We start from the raw sequence: 18921 nt of genomic DNA on the forward strand, positions 1-18921 counted from the left end.
TCTTCACAAAACACCGCAGAGCAATCCACTCTTTCCCTAGTAGTCGTACACTGTAGGAAAGGCTGTCTCTATTCAGTACAGCAGGAGGAGGAGCCTTAGAGTTTCATCTCTCTAACTTGACAGTGATTGGTTCATGACTAAGCTTGGGATACAATTCTAGACAAGATCAAGGAATGTTGGCTGGGGAGTTTCTATGAAGAGCTGTCTTTCCAAAAAGAGACACAATGAAGAGACCATTTCTGTACTGCCTCTGGGCATGGTCATTTCTGAAGGTACATCCATCTCCAAAATGAACACCCAAAATCACAGAAAAACCAACATCACTCCTGGTGCACTTTTTGTTATGTGAAATTGTACATTTCCTAAAGTCTGTTGAGTTGATTCAAAACATTTTAACTCATAGCCCAATGTTCAAATGTGGTCACTTATCCTTGCAAACTTGATTTCCAAATAATTATTTAAGATATCTTTTTCTAGCCGGGCTCGGTGGCTCAGCCTGTAATCCCGCGCCTTTGGGAGGCTGAGGTGAGTGGATTGCCTGAGCCCGCGGGTTCGAGACCCGCATAGGCAGCGAGACCTCATCTCTACAATAAATCAAAAAATCAGCCGGGCGTGGTAGCGCATGCCTGTAATTCCGGCTGCTCGGAAGCCTGAGGCGGAAGGATCGCCGGAGCCCAGTAGGTCGAGGCTGTGGTGGCCGGGAGCGGCCACTGCACTCCAGTCTAGGTGACAGAGTGAGACTCCAACTCAAAAAAAAAAAAAAGAATGAATAAGCATTCGATTTTCTATATAGCCCATATTTTACATAGTTTTAAAAATAATAGTATATAGTTCATGCTTCTAAAAATATTCAGACATAAACCATAAGTGGTATAAAAAATTTCTGTCATCATTATTCCTATGCTCTGCCTACTGCCCATGAGAAAAAAATAAATAAATAATTTGATATGTGTTATTTCAGACTTTTAGAAAAATTGTGGATGGGACATGTATTATATGAAATAAGTATCATATAATATAATGCTCATACTATATTGAAATCAACTATATATCCTAGTTGTCTGTATTATTGAAGTTCAAAAATAAAAACTTGTAACCTAACAACTAATATATATATTTTACAAATTATAAACTATTTGGTGGCTCCACTGAGCAAAATTATTTAGTAAGTGCTATCATGAGGGTACGGATATTGCAAACTGTGGTCACTTTATAAGTACTTTAAGAAACTTTTTATTCAAGAATATTCCTTTCAAAAAAGTGTTTGACCTTTAAAAAAAAAAAGTCTTAGAGCAATTCTAGATGTAATGTGAAAAGTGGAGAGAGATAAATCACTCCATAATTGGAATGGGCTAGACAAAGAAAATCACCCAGTGTAAAGATCTCAGCAGAAAAGGATCTTGAGCTTCAAAGTGAAACAAAGATCCTCACATTCAGAAGTTAAGAACTGATCATTAAAGACCTCAATTAGAGGTCCTTGTCCCTGCTGTTTGCTATGGGAGGTTTTAAAAAAATACAATCCACCTAGTTGAGTGTCAGCACTGACATCATTTCATTAAAACTCCTCCAAGTTATTTGCACTTTAGGATGTCCCTGTTAATTGAGGAAGGAGACTGCCTCTGAATACTGAGGTTACAATGGCTCTGGGGGAGTCAATTTGAAAAGAGAAAGGGACATAGAAAAGGGAAAATCAGATCCGAATCTCAGTTTAAAAGCTTGTTCAGAGAAACTCACAGAGCAGATGGTTCATTATGTAGAACGTGGAAGTGGTTGCTGTCATGCTTCTCAAGGAGTGTGAGGGGAACTGTCCCCCCCTTGCTGGGAATATGCCTTTTCTCAGTTTGATGAGCCCTTAGAATATAGTGCAGAGCTTCCATTTTTAGAATCCAGGGCATGTCTCTCTTAAGGACACTAGATTGTGAGTTTTTTCCCACAAGATTCATCTGATTCAAGAATGTATTTATTTAGCATCCAGACACTTTATGCTATATTTTTACTCCCCCCCCAAAAAGCATAAAAGCCAAAAAAAGATAAATAGCCTTGCAATATACATGGGATTATGCTGCATTCCATGAGCAAGCTGTAGAGATCATATGCTTTCCAATTTTGGTTTAAAAATATTTGGTCTTAATTGGTATATGATGCTACAGGTGGGGCCTTACTTTTGATCTGCCCCTACAGATAAGATGACCATAGTTCTGATTTGCAAAGACAGTTCCAGTTTACATCTGTCGTCCTGGAAAAGTTACTAATAGCTTCCATTTCACTCTCAAAGTATCCTTGATTGCACAATTAATTATATGGTTCACCCAACCTATAAGAAGCATGTAGTAGAATAATATTTAAAATCAGAGCCATCAAAACCTAACTGAGAGTACCAAAACAAGACCAAGCTTTGGAACTAGAAGGTACATTATCAGGCTGTGGGGTCCTGTACTTGTTACTTCATGCTCAAAATGTGACTCTGAGCATCCTAATGGCTGAAGCAAAATGGTTTATGGAATTGTTACAGTCTGTCAAAATAAAAATATCATACCAATTATTTAAGAAAGGTACAGCATTTCTTTTTTCTAGTGCTTCTATTTTGCTTGTAAATTAGGAGATAAGCAAAAATAAAAAACTCATAGATTTGAGCAAAAGAGATGACTGTGAATTAGGTATTTCCCACTTAGGTTGTCACCAGATAAACTGCTTATGAAATCTTACTTACAAAGTATATTCAAGATATATGTCTATTTTACAAACAACAGTGACAACAACGATTTTCTCATTTGGCTGTAAAGTATAACAGCAAGGTTTTGTTGGTTGTTTTTTTTTTTTTTGAGGTACTCAGTCTAGATGAACTTGTTACGAAATGTTGAGAATTGGTTACTGTGGAAGAGCCATTAACTAATGAATAAATAAAGGAACCCAGTCCTGTAGACTGCCCCCTTTGGAAGGATCATTAAAGATGGGCTGGTCCAGTTCCCCGCCCCATTCCATCTAATCCTTGAATAGCCTTTCAGCATTCTCTGTAATTGGCCATCAGCCCCCTACTCCTAAAAACCTCCAAGCACATGAACTACTCTGCCTTCTGGGTCTGCCTCCTGTATTATTAGAAATTTCTAGTGCCAGTCCTAAATCTGTCTACCCTAATTCATTGTATATAAACATAGAAGCTGAGAGTTCTGTTCAAACCATTTGCAGACCGAAGCTGAGCTTTCCTCGAGGGAAGAATGTACCTGTGATGATCTTAGCAAAAAGTCCTTCATAACTTTGGCCACACATCATCCTGAATTTCCTTTCTATGTATTAACAGACTTGGTTGTGTAATATGTGCTTGAAAGAAAGATCCAATTTGACTGTGTAGAATAGTACTTAACCTGGCAATTTCCTCAAATCCTTTTCATCCCTATTTGACATGCAATATTTTAAAAGGATCTTAGTAGTTGGAAAATGCAGTTAATATTATTTTTTAAAACTGCTTTTTATATTTTTCAATATTTGCCTACATGGAAAAATACTTCTATCCCACTAAACTATTAAGTCATAAAATGAATTGTTTTCCAGGCTTAGAGGTAAGTTCAGTTGGCTAATGCTTTCCTTGTTACACAGGACATACAAATCAGGCAGAAATCACATCATCTACAATAGAAGAAACACCATATCGTTCAGAAGGGCAAATTTACATTTATTAAAGTCATATCAGTTATTAAGGAAGAAGTTATAATCTACCTTTACAAAATAGCAAATAGTCACAGGCTAAGTTCTGATATGAGAAGAAGCTTGTCTCAAGAGAGACAGCTTGAAAGAGATCAAGGCCGGATTCGGTGGCTCAACCTGTAATCCTTGCACTTTGGGAGGCTGAGGCAAGTGGATTGCCTGAGCCCACGGGTTCAAGACCAGCCCTGGCAAGTTGGCAAAACCTTGTCTCTACAATAAATTTTTAAAAATTCGCCAGGCATGGTGGCGTTTGTCTGTAGTTCTGGCTACTTGGAAGTCTGAGGCAGAAGGATCGCTGGAGCCCAGCAGGTTGATGCTGGCGTGGCCGTGAGTGTGCCACTGCACTCCAGCCTGGGCAACAGAGTGAGACTCCAACTCAAAAAAAAAAAGAAAGAAAAGAAAAAAAAGAAAAAGAGGCTAGATTGTGAACTTTGGGTCAGGGAGAGCTGGGTTGGCCTCTCTGTCAGCTCCTCTCACTTGTTTGACCTGTGCCCTTGCCAGATTACTTAGCATTTCTGAACCAAGTTCCCTTGTCTGTAAAACAAGGATCCTACCACCCACCTCACAGGATGGCTGTGCCCAATCAGTGATAGCAGTTGGAAAGTAGCACAATGACATGAGAATAGCCCAGGGATCAGCAAACTTTTTCCATAAAGGCCAGATAGTAAATATTTTAGGCTTTGTGGGTTACATGGTCTCTGTCACTACTACTCAACCTTGCCAATATAAAGAGAAACATACAGACAATCTGGGTGTGGTTGTGTTCCAATAATCCTTTATTTATAGACACTGAAATTTGAATTTCATGTAGTTCTTATGTGTCACAAAGTATTATTCTTATTTTTATTTTTTTCAATTATTTTAAAATGTGACAGTCATTCCTGTCTCACAAGTCATGCAAAAAACAGAAAACAGGCCGAATTTGGCCTACAGCTGTAGTTTGCCAAATCTTGTAATAGCTAAACGTTTATTCAGCATTTACTGTGAGCCAGGCCTTGTTCAAGTGCTTTGAATGTATTATCCTAGTTAACCCTCATTATAGCCCTGTGAAGTAGATATTAGTATCGTCTCCCTTTTACAGATGAGGAAACTGAAGCTTGGAGAGATTAAGCAATCTGTTTAAGATTGCACTGTGATTAGGAAGCATGACTGGGATCCAAACCCTTTATTTCCAGAGTCTTTGTTTATAGCCATTAGCAGTATTGTCTCTCATATATAATGTTTTTCATGTGTTGCTTATAAAAAATTTTTTTAATATAAAAATAAGTCACAAAATACTGTTTGCCATTATATAGTGGTCAATGTAAGCAAGGATGGAAACTGTTACCATCTGAAGGGGTACCACCTACAAGTAATAACTATTTGCAGTCCAAAGACTACTGCATTTGATAAATTTCAGGAATCAGCTTAGACTTGTTATATAAGAGAACAAAAAAAAATCGACTTTAAAAATTGTATCTTCAAAGGGAAAGAAATATGAGTTACTTTTAGGCAATAAATAAATGATTGATCCACCATAGTCAGTTGGGACATCTAAAAAGATTCCATAAAAATAATTTCAACCTGAGGAAAAATTGAAGGGGAAATCTTCCTTGGAGCACATTTAATATAAGTTTCACCTGAGCAGGTATATGGGCCTGATCTATTATTCATGTGTAATCTGTGATATTTTATGCATGAGATTGGGTTATTTGATACTGAGAAAAGGGCTTGGTATCGAGGAAACCAAGTCTGCATCTCTAAATGGCGCCAAGAAAGAAAAGACCCCAGACCTCAGCACATGGGGTGATGTAGCAGATGAGCATAGAGCAAGAGTCTGGGATACTTGGATTCCATACCTGACTCTACTACTTTATTAGCTGTTAACCTTGTGCAAAGTGCTTCTCTGAACTTCCTGTCACTTGGTGTAAAAGCACCTCATCTGCCCTATTCTTGGGTAAGATATGAAAAAGCTTTGGCAAGTTGAGCACACACTACGGATATAAAGTACATGAACTTCACTGTGCTTAGGATGGAAACAGTCAGACGCAGACACTGCTGTGTTGTATGCCATTTTGCATCATTAGATGAGGGCTTCTTTATGATAAATAACAATAAATATTTATCAGATTCTTTGCTAAACTCTTCATATTCAGAGGCCTTTTAGGTGCACAGTATCGTCTCTGTTTTACCTATGAAGGCTAGAGACCAGAGAGATCAGGTCACTTGCACAGTCACTCAGCTTGTAACTACAAAGGCCATGTTCTCACCTTACTCTGCAGATCTTTGATCTGAAGAGTACATTTGTATCAGCATCAGGACAAGCTTCCCTCCGTGGGCCTTCCTGAGACCTGGGCATTCTGCAGAATTGAGTCCTGTCTCACAATGCTCAGAGTTGGTGTTCCAACCAAATGCTGGATCGGCTGGGATTAGATTAGATTAGTGCTGACATATAATATAATAGCTAACATTTTCCGGCATCTATCTATTGTGTGCACTCTTTTTAGAGAAGGGGAAAACTGAAGCTCGGGACACGAAGAACTTGGTGTAAGGCCATGCAGTGAGGATAGGCAAGATTAGGACCCCAGTTTGACTCTAGAGCTCTTTCTGCCCCTCATTTTATATTTTATGGGCATGGATATATTTCTCAGTCCCCAAAACCCCTGTTTGAAAAAAACAAACAAAAATAGTACACTTCTTATTGTTCAGATTACTCTGATTCATTCTAAAGAAAATAAATGAAAAATTGTCTTTCAGTTTCAGGGGTGTCCTAGGGCAGTTATAAAAATCCAAGCTATTTCAGCCCTGGGTGGGTGAGTCCCAACTTCCTATGATTCTGTGATCTTCCCGTTTCCATGATGAATTTGGCAAGCTGCTGACTGCTGGTAGATGTGTTGTATAATTTACTCTCTGGATCACATCTGGAAAATACATGTACAGGGTTGCATGCTGAGATTAAATTTGCACTGTGATGCTTTGCAAGGCGAACTCCATACGCTTGTCACACAAAAGCTAATGAAACCAGTATGCTTTTTCCTGCTTGTCTTAAGTTAGTCAAAGTATGGGCACAAGTCCTTTATTCCATTTTATCTGCAAAACAAAACACTTGAAAACAACGGGTGTTGGGAGAGAGGGTGGTGAGGGACAAAGTGAATGGAGGAGGAAGGAAACAAGTTTATGAGGGTCTCCCAGGAACATATCAAGGTACAGAAAGTAGACTGGAAGAATTATAACTACTCATAGCTGCCTTTCACCTTCTGTGTTTTTCCAGTAGAAGGACTGTTCAGAAGAAAACAGACTTAAAACAACCCAAAAGATTTAGGCTTTGGATTTCATACTTTAGCAGATTCTAACAGTTCTTTCTCAAAATAGGTTTATAAGGTAGCTACATCCATTTTACACATATAGGAACTGGAGCTTACAGAGATCAAGTGACTTACCCAATGGTAGACACTTCATGGTCTTGAAGGCAGAATGCAAACCCAGGATGCAGAACCCTTGCCCATTCCTCTATCATCTGCCACCTAAACTGTGCTTCCCCAGAAGCCAGGAAGTCATAAATGAGGGAATGATGTGTGGAGAAATATATTATAATACGTGTTTATGTTCTTTACATTTTCACAGGCCAAAAAATGGTGGAAAATACTGTGTAGGGCGTAGAATGAAATTTAAGTCCTGCAACACGGAGCCATGTCTTAAACAGAAGCGAGACTTCCGAGATGAACAGTGTGCTCACTTTGATGGGAAGCATTTTAACATCAACGGTCTGCTTCCCAGTGTGCGCTGGGTCCCCAAGTACAGTGGAAGTAAGTGCATCTGGGGCATGTGCCCAATGATGGTAGCTGACATAGGGGCCAGACGCAAATGTCATTTTATATCCTGTTTCTCTAGTTTTGATGAAGGACCGGTGCAAGCTGTTCTGCAGAGTGGCAGGGAGCACGGCCTACTACCAGCTCCGAGACAGGGTGGTAGATGGAACTCCTTGTGGCCAGGACACAAATGATATCTGTGTTCAGGGCCTTTGCCGGGTAAGTCCCAGATGATGTTTTCTTCCCTGTGTGGTCCCGCTGCCAAATTTTGTTTTGTGGCCTCCTTGATATAATAGTAACCTCTAATATCTGTACACTATCTCCAGGGCAGTGGTTCTGAAATTAGTCCCTGGGCAAGTATCAGCGTCAGTATCACCTTATTCTGATGCACACTGTGCCAAAGTTTGGGAACCGCTGCCCTAGACATTTATTTTGACGTTTTCAGTCTCTGTGGAGGTCTGCACAAAACCTCCCCTTATAGATTAATTATGACAACTTATACACACACTCCTTTACTATAACACCAGTGCCTAAGCAAAGACTTCCTAACAGCAAGTTTTCTAGACTGAGTAGCTGTGCTCCAGAAAGATGTCATGAGGAAGAGCTGGCCTCCTCAGATTTCTCTTTGATATTTTAATCACGATTGCTTCCACCTGAGACATGCCAGCTAATTAATTATTCTTGAAAGGGTAATTGAGAAAATTCTGGCAAAGGGGAAGCTTCAGAGCAGTGATTTCTTGAGGGCTTGATACCGTTTCACTGTTCTACCAGTCAAAAATCATTCCTATCCCAGCCAGGCTCTAAGATGATATATTTGTTCGTTGCATGTGGTCCAAAGAAAAATTGGAGTTTCAAGTCAGTAGGATTCGATTGAAAGAGCCCTTGAGAGCTTCCTCCACTTCCCGACTACAGGGAGGATTTCCTTGTCAGTCTATTCCATAGCAACACATTGAATTTCTCCTCAAAGATTAGTTCAGGCCAAGGAACAAAATGGACAAAAATGTGGACTTTTCTCCTAGTCTTCCAGCCATTGCTGCTATTCTTCTCGGAACTCAGTCTACACTACTGCATCACATTAATATGTGAGGAAATTCAGAAGGCCACTTGATGTAGCCTAAGTCTTCAAACTGGCAGCCTGTGGACATGTTTTGGCCTGCCTTCATAGCCAGTATATAAACATAGGAGATTTCACATAAAATCAAATTTTCCAGCTTCTCTTGAGAAATTGAGAAATGTCAACACCAGGCTCCTATTCCCTCATGGCAGCAATATCCTGGAGTGGACAGCAGCTGCTCCCTCAAGATGGGATGTGAGCTCTTTAATTTGATTCAGTCTTTACCACGCCCCGCTTTTTTTCCTTCCTGAGTGATTTTTTTTTTTCATTTACCCTGTTTCTTCGTAGACTAGTGTTTCTTAAACTTTGATCTGTAGATGAAACACCTGGGGACTCCTGATAAAATGCCAACTCTGATCCACTAGACCTGGGTGGGTCCTGAGATTCTGCATTCCTAACAGCATCGAGGCTCCCCGTAGTTGCTGCTCCCGGGATCACATTTTAAATATTAAGTTGTATATACTTTGAGTTCACAACCCTTGGAAGTTGAAAGGAACTTCACTTGCTTGTTATTTTGAAGGCACATCATTCAAAGAAATACATCACTTGCCATTTTATAATCTCTATAATACTTACCATGTATTTCAAATGTTTTCTTTTTAAAAGCAAGCTGGATGCGATCATGTTTTAAACTCAAAAGCTCGGAGAGATAAATGTGGAGTCTGTGGTGGTGATAATTCTTCATGCAAAACAGTGGCAGGAACATTTAATACAGTACATTATGGTAAGATCTACTCCTAAGAACCATCAGAAGGAAAATGGTCAAAGTTTAAAAATTGTTAACCACATGTAATATGTAAAACTATTAATGTCGAGCATGAAATCAGTCTTGTGATGCTAAATTATCCATCTGAATACAAGACACCTAATAGAATTATATGAGAATTATATTCCTTTGTTGCCTGCCTTTTATTCTATACTTAGAGAAAGTGAATCATTTGGTGGAATACTGAATTTCTATTTCATTCTTTTCAGGTTATAATACTGTGGTCCGAATTCCAGCTGGTGCTACCAATATCGATGTGCGGCAGCACAGTTTCTCAGGGAAATCAGAGGATGACAACTACTTAGGTGAGATGGGACGCCCCCTGCCACTTGCAGGAGTTCTGGTTCCATGGAGCGGTTGGCAGATACTACTTTCTTTCCCCTGCAGCTATGGAGGAAGAGCTTTCAGTTGTCATGAATTTTCATAAAAGAAGTTGATCTCAACATTCATTATTTTATTTCTCCCTCATAATACACCCTCAGAGAATTGATTTAAGGGTTGTGTAGTTGCAGTCTTCAATATTGAGGGATTTACTCTCCATCTTACAAAATAGAAAGGCCCCAAGTCAAATTTTTAAAGTATTCACCTTCCAAGTTTAGTATAAAATCATTGCTCTCATTGAGTCGTTTAAAAAAATCTGTCCTGTGGGGAACTGACTTGCAAATGTTTTATTAGTGGTATTACTTGACTTAATTTTTATGTTATCAGCTCTAACCAGTAGCAAATCAGTGGTAGAGTTATTCAGTATTTTATTATGTCTGTTCATTCCTAAAGGTTTTATAGTGGCATGTATTATTTCAAGTCATTAGTAGAATGGCCACTTTGTTACTTTGCAGATTCTTCGTTCTTCTTCCACCAAGCCAAGGTGCATGATTAATTCATATCTGTTCCTCATACTTAAACCACAACATACTAGTGACCCAGTCATTGGTATGTACTGTATTCACTGGTATGTACCATACTCACTGTTATTCATTATTCTGTAAACTGCCATAAGTGATTATGAAATGTGCCCAATTGCCATTTAAAAGAATGATGCGAGTGTAGAGTCATGACTTAAAGGAATTCATCTGGTTACCTTGCACAGCTAGACTCCTCCCAGCCATGGAGAGCAGCATGGCTTATACTCAGGTCTGGAAGAAATGAGGGTAGTCTTGCTGGACTGATCTACAAAAAAATGAATGTACTTTTTCTCTTGTAATGTCAGGCAGGAATTCTATTTACCCATCTGAATGCAGCTATATAGAGGCACTTAACCCAAGCATTTGGGCATATTGGGCCAGTAAATGAATATTTATTGAATCAAATTAGAGCCTATAACTGTATTTTGGAATGTCCTACATAAATAAACAGTGATCCTTTAGCCAAGCATGCTAATCACATATTATACGTATATATAATCCCTTCATAGCATTTTCTGCTTTGCATCACTGTTCATTCATTCACTCACTTATTTAATACATGTCAGCCACTTTCCTAAGCACAGTGAACAAAACAGATCAAATAAATAAATATCCCTGCCTTCTTGGAGCTTATGTTTTAGTGAGAGGAGGTGGACAGTAAGCAATAACTTAATAGATAAACAAACTCTGTACTATTGGAAGGTGATGAATGCTGTTAGAAATAAAAGTAGCACAACAAAAATTGGGATACCAAGGGTGAGGTGGGGACAATAGAGTTGAAATATTTGAATCATATAGATCGATATCAAGCTCTCTAGAGGAAGAGCATTCCAGGCAGAGGAAAAAGCTTTTGCAAAGTCCTTGAAGTAGGAGCATGTCTGCACTGTCAGAAGAACAGAAGGAGACCAGTGTGGCTATTGCTGAGTAAGCATGGAGGACAGTCTTAGCTGACGTTAAACAGGTAATAGGACTACGTCATAGAGGGCAATATAACTATTTTAAGGACTTTGGCTTGGACTCTGAGAAATGTGGGGAACCACCAGAGATTTTGAGGTGAAGAATGACATGATGTAATTGCATATTTATTTGTTTTGGGGTCAGGGTCTCTGTCACCCAGGCTGGAGTGCCATAGCATGATCATGGCTCAAGGCAGCCTTCACCTCCTGGGCTCAGGTAGTCCTTCCCTTTAGCCTCCCGAATAGCTGGGACTATAGACATGTGCCACCATGCCTGGCTATTTTTTAAATTTTTTTTTCGGGAGAGATGAGGTCTCACTATGTTGTTTAGGCTTGTCTCGAACTCCCGGGCTCAAGCAATCCTCCTGCCTTGGCCTCCCAAAGTGCTGGGATTATAGGTGTGAGCCACTATGCCCAGCTTGCAGATGCTGGGGCTCCAAGCCACCAGCATCTCTCTTGGATTACCACAATGACTTCCTAATCGTTGTCACTGCTTTTTCCCTGCACCCTTTCCCCACCATCTCCTCTCAGCGTAACTACCATTGTTCTTTTAAAGGCCTTCAGGCACATGCCACCATACCCAGCTAATTTTTTGATTTTTTGTAGAGATGAAGTTTCGCTATGTTGCCTGAGCTGGTCTTGAGCTCCTGGGCACTAGCAATCCACATACCCCGGCCTGGGATTATAGGTGTGAGCTACCACACCCGGCCTTTAAAAGAACACTCTGGCTGTTAACGTTGATAGGCGATGGTGGGGGAAGGGTGCAGGAGAGAAGCAGTGACACTGATTAGGGAGTCATTGTGGTAATCCAAGAGAGATGCTGTTGGCTTGGAGCCTCAGCATCTCTCAAATGTGAGCTGTGGAGGTGGCAGTATGTGGTCAGATTCTGGATATATTTTTAAGCTGGAGCCATCATGGCTTGTTGATGGATTGAATATAGTGTTGTGAGAAAAAGAGAAGAGTCCAAGGTGAGAGGGAGTCAAGAACTCCAAGGTTATGACTTAAGCAATGGAAGGGATGGCATTGCCATCAACTGAGATGAGAAGACTTGTTACATGTTTATCCATATGACCACTAGCTCTTTAAGGTTAGGGCCATATTTTTACATCCTTGGCTCCTGATATAAAGCCTACACATGATAGGTATGAAGTAAATGATTGCTGAATTATTGAACAGTCATTGCTTGGGCTGCCTTTATTGAGTACCTACCATGTGCTTAATGAAGGATGGAGTTACCTCAGAAATGTAGATTCATCCCTTCTTTCAAAGACCAGAAAGTCTTACTTGGAATTAGTTACTCAATGGCCATGTTGGATTTTTGCCACTCTGAATATCCAAATGAGTGGTGACTTTATAAGGCAATTAATGAAGTCCTTGGGGACCGTTTTCCAATTACTTTGGGGGAATCCTGCATTTCTTGTTCCACCACTGCAAAATGGGTCAAGCATTTTTTCTTTGTATACTTGGTTATAAACTTGAGCATGTGACTGCTGTGCCCTTACTACTTCCTAATTAAATCAAGCAGCATTGCATGCAACCTCTTTTATCAATTATTTTCCTGAGAGCTGAAAACCCCGTTGAGTTGCTGCTTTCTTCTCCTCAAAAGAGAGAGGGTTCTCTTCTATTTTTCTCCTTCTTGGAAAACTAATCTCCCTCCAAGTAGTGGCCTCAAATCAGTTCAACTTAATCAGCCCACTTCAGGACCCTGAACTTGGAGAGGGCCTCCTGATAATCTTTTATTACTCACTGGAGGTTTCTTAATCTCCTTGTATAGAATGAAAACAAAATTAAAGAAGATTTGTCATCTGGGACAGGCAGCCAGTCATGACTCTTTAATGGAATATTATGGGAGAGTCACCTGTTGGCATAAGAAAGTCTCTCTAGAAGCAAATGAAAAGTGTGTAAGCATAGATTGCAAGTCACAGCCCACTGAGTGTGAAAGTCAAGACCTCACAGCCTTTGAACCTCACAGTGGTTACTTAACAAGTTAGGAAGAATTTGATGTTGTCATCAAGTCTGGGGTGTGTAAATGTTTATTCTTGGCTTCAAGGAAGGTGCAGTAAATGCATGAAGAAGGTTGTACAACCCACAGTGGGGGCTTGTGCTGAGTCCAGCCACAGCTGTTCTGTTGCTAAGTGATCTTCATCCTTATCCCTCATATTTTTTTAAACGTCAGTCAAGCCATTCTTTTCTGCATGTTTTGATGAGGGAGCAATTTCCAGGAGAGAGGGCCTTTGTAGCAACCCAGCTCTGATGGGTGCAATGGAAGGGAAACCAACCCAGGAAATTAGCTCCCCTAATCGCATTAGTGGGAGGTTGGGCATTAGACTGTTGTTTTCAGGAAACTATTTGTTTCACAAGGTACCGAAGCAGAAAGCCTCTCTGTCAAAGGTCGTCTTTTCACAGGGACCCCTCCCTCCTGTTGAGTTAAAGCCAAGTTGTACCCAGGGCCACCATGTTTGTATCTCTTTAGAAAAAAAGTAGCCATTTCTGTGATATTGATTTATCTCGAGTACACTTAGCTGTTGATTAATTGTGGCAATAGGAAGACAGGGATCGATTCTTTGCAAGATAAAGCAGGAATTTTTTTATCAAATGATTTTAAGGATGTCTGGGGCCAAACCGTTTATCAGAGCAAAGCATAAGAGGAAGCTTGCATCATTTGAGCTCCTGTCCCATTCCCCACTCAACATCCATTGGAATAAAGAACATGCAGTGGAGGGTGAAATACCCTGAGTCAGCCTAGGCAGGTGAGGAAGCCTGGAGACCCTGGAAAACACCCCCCAGATCAACCTAGAATATGACCATACTGGATTATCACTGAATTTGCAGAACTGGCATGTGCCATTCCACTTCCCTCTTTTTAGTGAGACATCAACTGGGTAGCTAGCATGCAACTTCACTTGAAAGAATTGGGTGATTTTGTTGACAGCACATCATGCCGTCACCATGTGAGTGACCCGCATTAGGGAGCAATGCTCGAGGTGCCACGGAAACAATCTCGGCTCCAGTCAGTGACCCGTTGAAACGCCTTCTCTTGCATGGCTGGTGGGGCTCACACTGCAGGAGCTGCAGGCGAGACGAGGTTGTCAGAGGTCTACACTGACTGGGAAGCAGTCATTTGGCTGGAAGCACTCTATTCTCCTTGTCATGAGTGTCGGGTTCCATCAATCACTTATTCCTTCACCACCATCGATTGAGCACCTACTGTGGGATGGGGTCTTTCTTGGGCTTACAGAAGTGAATTTTTAATTGGTTGCATTGCTCATGCAATCTAACAAAACTAACAATGGAAATCTTAAAATATCTGTAACCTAAACATATTTAGTTTCTATTTGTGTACAAGAGAAAGAATGCTTAAATTCATTCACTCATGGAAAACTTCAGTGGTTAATAGCCTCTGGGGACAGATTTCTATGACTAGAAGCCACCTGGCCCTAGGATATTATTAATAATCTCTAGGCCATGCTTTTCTCATCCATAAATTATCATCTATGATAGACCCTCTTTCTCAGAGATGTGATAAGAAATCAATGCATAAAAAGGCATTATGATTTGCCAAGAAATAAAGCCTATATGATTCTTGTTTAATATATGTAACAGTTCTATAGGAAATCCATTCTGCAGAGGAAGAAACTGAGGCTTAGGGAGGTTAAGTAACTTACTCAAGTTTACACAAACAGAAATTGGGAACAATTGGAGTCCTTACTGGTTTGACTTCCAACACCACACCCTTAGCCACTTCACTTTAATGCCTCTATGTAGAAAAATATGGCTGACCTGGGGATATATGAGACTGGAAAATTAGGTTTTTTGGTAGGAGTAAATAATGAGATTGGAAAGCTGGGTGAGGATAAGATGTGTAAAATTACAGGAAGATTAGGCTAAGGAGTTTGGACAATATTGTTTAGGAAGTAGTGACTATCAAAGGATTTAAAGCCAAGAAGTTGGAGGGTTTTTATCCTTGTTCTTCCCACCCATTTAGAATGAAAACATCTTATTCCTCCCTTGGAGCCAAATGGTGTTTACATGGGTGGGAATTCTGGTAAATGAAGTGCTGGGTTAGGAAAAGAATTCAATGTAGTTAATTCCTAATCCTGGAATGAGCAGCCCTGCATCAGTAATGTCCAAATACATAAGCTCTGCGAGGTTCCCATGTCTAAGAAAATCAGTATCCTACTGCTACTGAACCACAAAGAATATTCAGAGCTTCGTCTCAGCCCTCTTTAATTTCCATGCAAGGGCACAGTACCTACTTAGCATATATTCTTGAAACTTCTTTTATGTATACTTTGTTTCTCATCTGGGTAGGAGAAGACAGTACATCACCTATATCAAAGAAATGATCTGTGTCAACGAAAGATGAGCTGGGAACTGGCAGATACCTAAGACAACTTGGTCACTCCTCATGTCAGGACCAAGACAGAAATCACTAATATGGTGCAGACACGTGATGCTGCCTGTGAATCCTGTTCTGCTTGGTTTCTCAGGGAGCTAGTACCACTTGATTGACACTGACACTTGGAATGAAACTGTTTGCCATCCATGAGTTAAATTTCCTTCTCTTTATTTACCCAAATCATAGTCTGTACATTTCAAGGCTTTCTTCACTGTTGAGATTTGCTAATTATAAACAAATTAAAGGGTCAAAGAACCTTTCTCTAGTATTGTGTTCAGGGCCCAAATGTTGAATAGCTCTGATTTATTGAGTACCTGGTTTATGTCAAGCCCAACATTCAGGAGGACTCATTATGCAAGGAGAAGTAGTACCAGAGGGTGGGAGAGAACAGTACTTAAAATAATATCAAAATTTTATAATAAATGCTAGAGGGAGAAGATATGATTGAGATTTTATCTTGAGAAATTAATTCAAAAGCATGAAAATAAATTTATCTTATAATCAACAAAATTATATTTTCATTTTAAGAAAATTTAATAAAGATTCAACAGGCTCAACTAATTCTAATATATAGACAGAGATTTTTGCAGAACTCAGCTTTCTGAGTGTTCAGTTTCATTAGTTCATATTTTCAAATCATACCAGTTTGGCTTCCATCTATAATCCTGTAACTGTGGGTCTTATATAACAAACTCAGGCATATTAGGCTCCTTTTATTTTATTTTTTCACAGGTACCATGAGAGAGTGGGTGTTTTTTTTTTTTTTCCATTGTAGAGATAAAGAAATGAAGACTGACAGCAAGAAATCGATTCTCAAATCTACAGCTGGCTAATGACAAACCTAGGATTTCAAACCATGACTGTCTGGCTCAAAAGTCCATGTTCTTTGTGTTATGAGTCTCAGCCTCTGCTGGTGTTGTTTCATATTTCAAACTACAAGTCACTGATGACAAATCCATGTTTTCTCTTTTCTCGTCTACAGCTTTATCAAGCAGTAAAGGTGAATTCTTGCTCAATGGAGATTTTGTTGTCACGATGTCCAAAAGGGAAATTCGTATTGGGAATGCTGTGATCGAGTACAGTGGATCTGACAATGTCGTGGAAAGAATTAACTCCACAGATCGCATTGAACAAGAACTCTTGCTTCAGGTTAGAGCTGGACCTCGAGCCCACCACTCTTTTCTTCTGCTTGGAATCACCAGGCTCACACCCATCTTCTCCATTTTGTCCACATGTTCCAGGTTTTGTCGGTGGGAAAGTTGTACAACCCCGACGTACGTTATTCTTTCAATATTCCAATTGAAGACAAACCTCAACAGTTTTACTGGAACAGTCATGGACCCTGGCAAGGATGCAGCAAACCCTGCCAAGGTATCTGCTTTGAGTTGGAGTTTTGGGAATTTGAAGAGTTTTTAGGTTTTTATTTGTTTGTTTGTTTTAACAAGAGTCAAATGCATGCAACCTATGAACTGTTCTATCTGCATACATTCTCCAGTCTTTATTCTTGTATGTGTCGGTCATTTTGGACTGGCAAGTGGAATTTTTTAAGGAGTTTGGGAAATGTTAGGTTTCCTCATCCTAAGAGGTTTGTACATGTGCAAAACCAAGCAAAATCAGTTCTGCTACCTGAATTTTCCAGAGACATGGTTTTAGTACTCATATCATATTTATTTTGTTTTCTTTTGTCTAAACTAGGGGTCAGCAAAGTACAGCAAGTGACCCAAATTCAGCCTGCCATCTACTTTTATAAATAAAGTTTTATTGGAACACAGCCATGGCAGTTTGTTTATGCATTGTCTATGTGTGGCTGCTTTTACTCATAACGGCAGGGCTGAGTAGTACAACAGAGATCATGTGACCTGAAAATATTTACTGTCTATGTCTTTAGAGAAAAGGTTTGCCACTCCCCAGTTCCTAGTTTATGGAACAGATTACTTTTCCTGAATAATTTTTTTTCTTCTCTGCTTAGGGGAGCGGAAACGAAAACCTGTTTGCACCAGGGAATCTGATCAGCTTACTGTTTCTGATCAAAGATGTGATCGACTGCCCCAGCCAGGACCCATTACTGAACCCTGCGGCACAGACTGTGACCTGAGGTGGGCCAGTGTTTCCCCCAGGTCTTTACTCCTGAGTTGTGAGGATCTTGTGGGAGGTCTCTACATGTGAGAAGTGGATGGAGGGGATGGGCTGGACTTTAGTTCCCTCTTCTTGTGTTTCATTGAAACAAGCTTTAGCTAATTTCCCATCCTTCTGGAACTGATTATCCAAGACATATTATGCCTGCAGATTTCTTGTTCACCTAAGAATTAAAAATAACTAATAGATTATGGTACTTAAGCCGAGCTCGGTGGCTCAGCCTGTAATCCCGCGCCTTTGGGAGGCTGAGGTGAGTGGATTGCCTGAGCCCGCGGGTTCGAGACCCGCCTTCACAACTTGGCAAGCCCTCATCTCCACAATAAATCAAAAAACTAGCCAGGCGTGGTAGCGCACGCCTGTAGTTCCAGCTACTTGGAAGGCTGAGGCGGAAGGATTGCCGGAGTCCAGCAGGTCGAGGCTGCGGTGGCTGGGAGTGGCCACTGCACTCCAGTCTGGGCGACAGAGTGAGACTCAACTTAAAAAAAAAGAATATGGTACTTGCCAAAAAACATTCTTATTTAAGCCTCACAACTTGCTGGGTAGGTATTAGCATTATGATTGATCTAGATCTTATACAAAAATTTGGTTTGGAAATCAAAGAAAAGGGGAGAATCTCATTCCTCAAAGTACCCATAATGCTCCGTATCCACCTAGAATGTATATCACTCAGTAGAAGAACTCTTATGCACATGACAGTTGCAAAGCACTAAGGTGGAGTCATGGAAGGAAAAAGAACATCTGTATACAGATGTCTGAGATATTCAGACAATTCTGTATTTAAGAAAAATATGAAATCTGAGGCAGGAAATACTGGGTGGATGGAGAATTTTAAAACTTTCTCATTTGCCTGCAAGGTTGAATGTGTCATGTTTAAATATTAGTTAGGCAGGAGCTTGTGTTGGATAGTGTGCATGATGGTTAAATGCAGGTAAGGTGAGTTACTGCTTTATCCTCCTTTTAAGAAGATAAATTCTCCGTGGAGTGTGGTATGGGGATGTTTTAAGTTCTCACCATTCATAACTAGCAAAGTGAATATATAAGCATTTTGGAGTTTCCACATTGCCTATCAAATAGTATTGACTGCCTTTGGTGCTTTAGTGCAGATTATAAGGCCCTCTTGAGGCCCAGAGAAGACAGAGGAGTGTCATGTTCAATTAG

At 40.1% G+C, this 18921-nt stretch overlaps 1 protein-coding gene across 1 annotated transcript in view; it reads left to right on the forward strand.

Annotated features, from left to right (window-relative positions):
• The window catches only part of ADAMTS9 (ADAM metallopeptidase with thrombospondin type 1 motif 9), a 216135-nt gene that overhangs the window by 98710 nt on the left and 98504 nt on the right, over positions 1–18921 (forward strand). The window contains exons 17-23 of the mRNA XM_021712572.1: positions 7306–7487; positions 7573–7709; positions 9211–9328; positions 9580–9675; positions 16610–16776; positions 16869–16998; positions 17597–17723. Of these exons, the coding sequence (XP_021568247.1) occupies positions 7306–7487; positions 7573–7709; positions 9211–9328; positions 9580–9675; positions 16610–16776; positions 16869–16998; positions 17597–17723 (957 nt within the window). The remainder of the gene's footprint in view (positions 1–7305; positions 7488–7572; positions 7710–9210; positions 9329–9579; positions 9676–16609; positions 16777–16868; positions 16999–17596; positions 17724–18921) is intronic.

This window comes from Carlito syrichta, unplaced genomic scaffold (assembly GCF_000164805.1).
Source record: "Carlito syrichta isolate Samal-C Ts95f unplaced genomic scaffold, Tarsius_syrichta-2.0.1 Scaffold303370, whole genome shotgun sequence".
Lineage (NCBI taxonomy): Eukaryota > Metazoa > Chordata > Mammalia > Primates > Tarsiidae > Carlito > Carlito syrichta.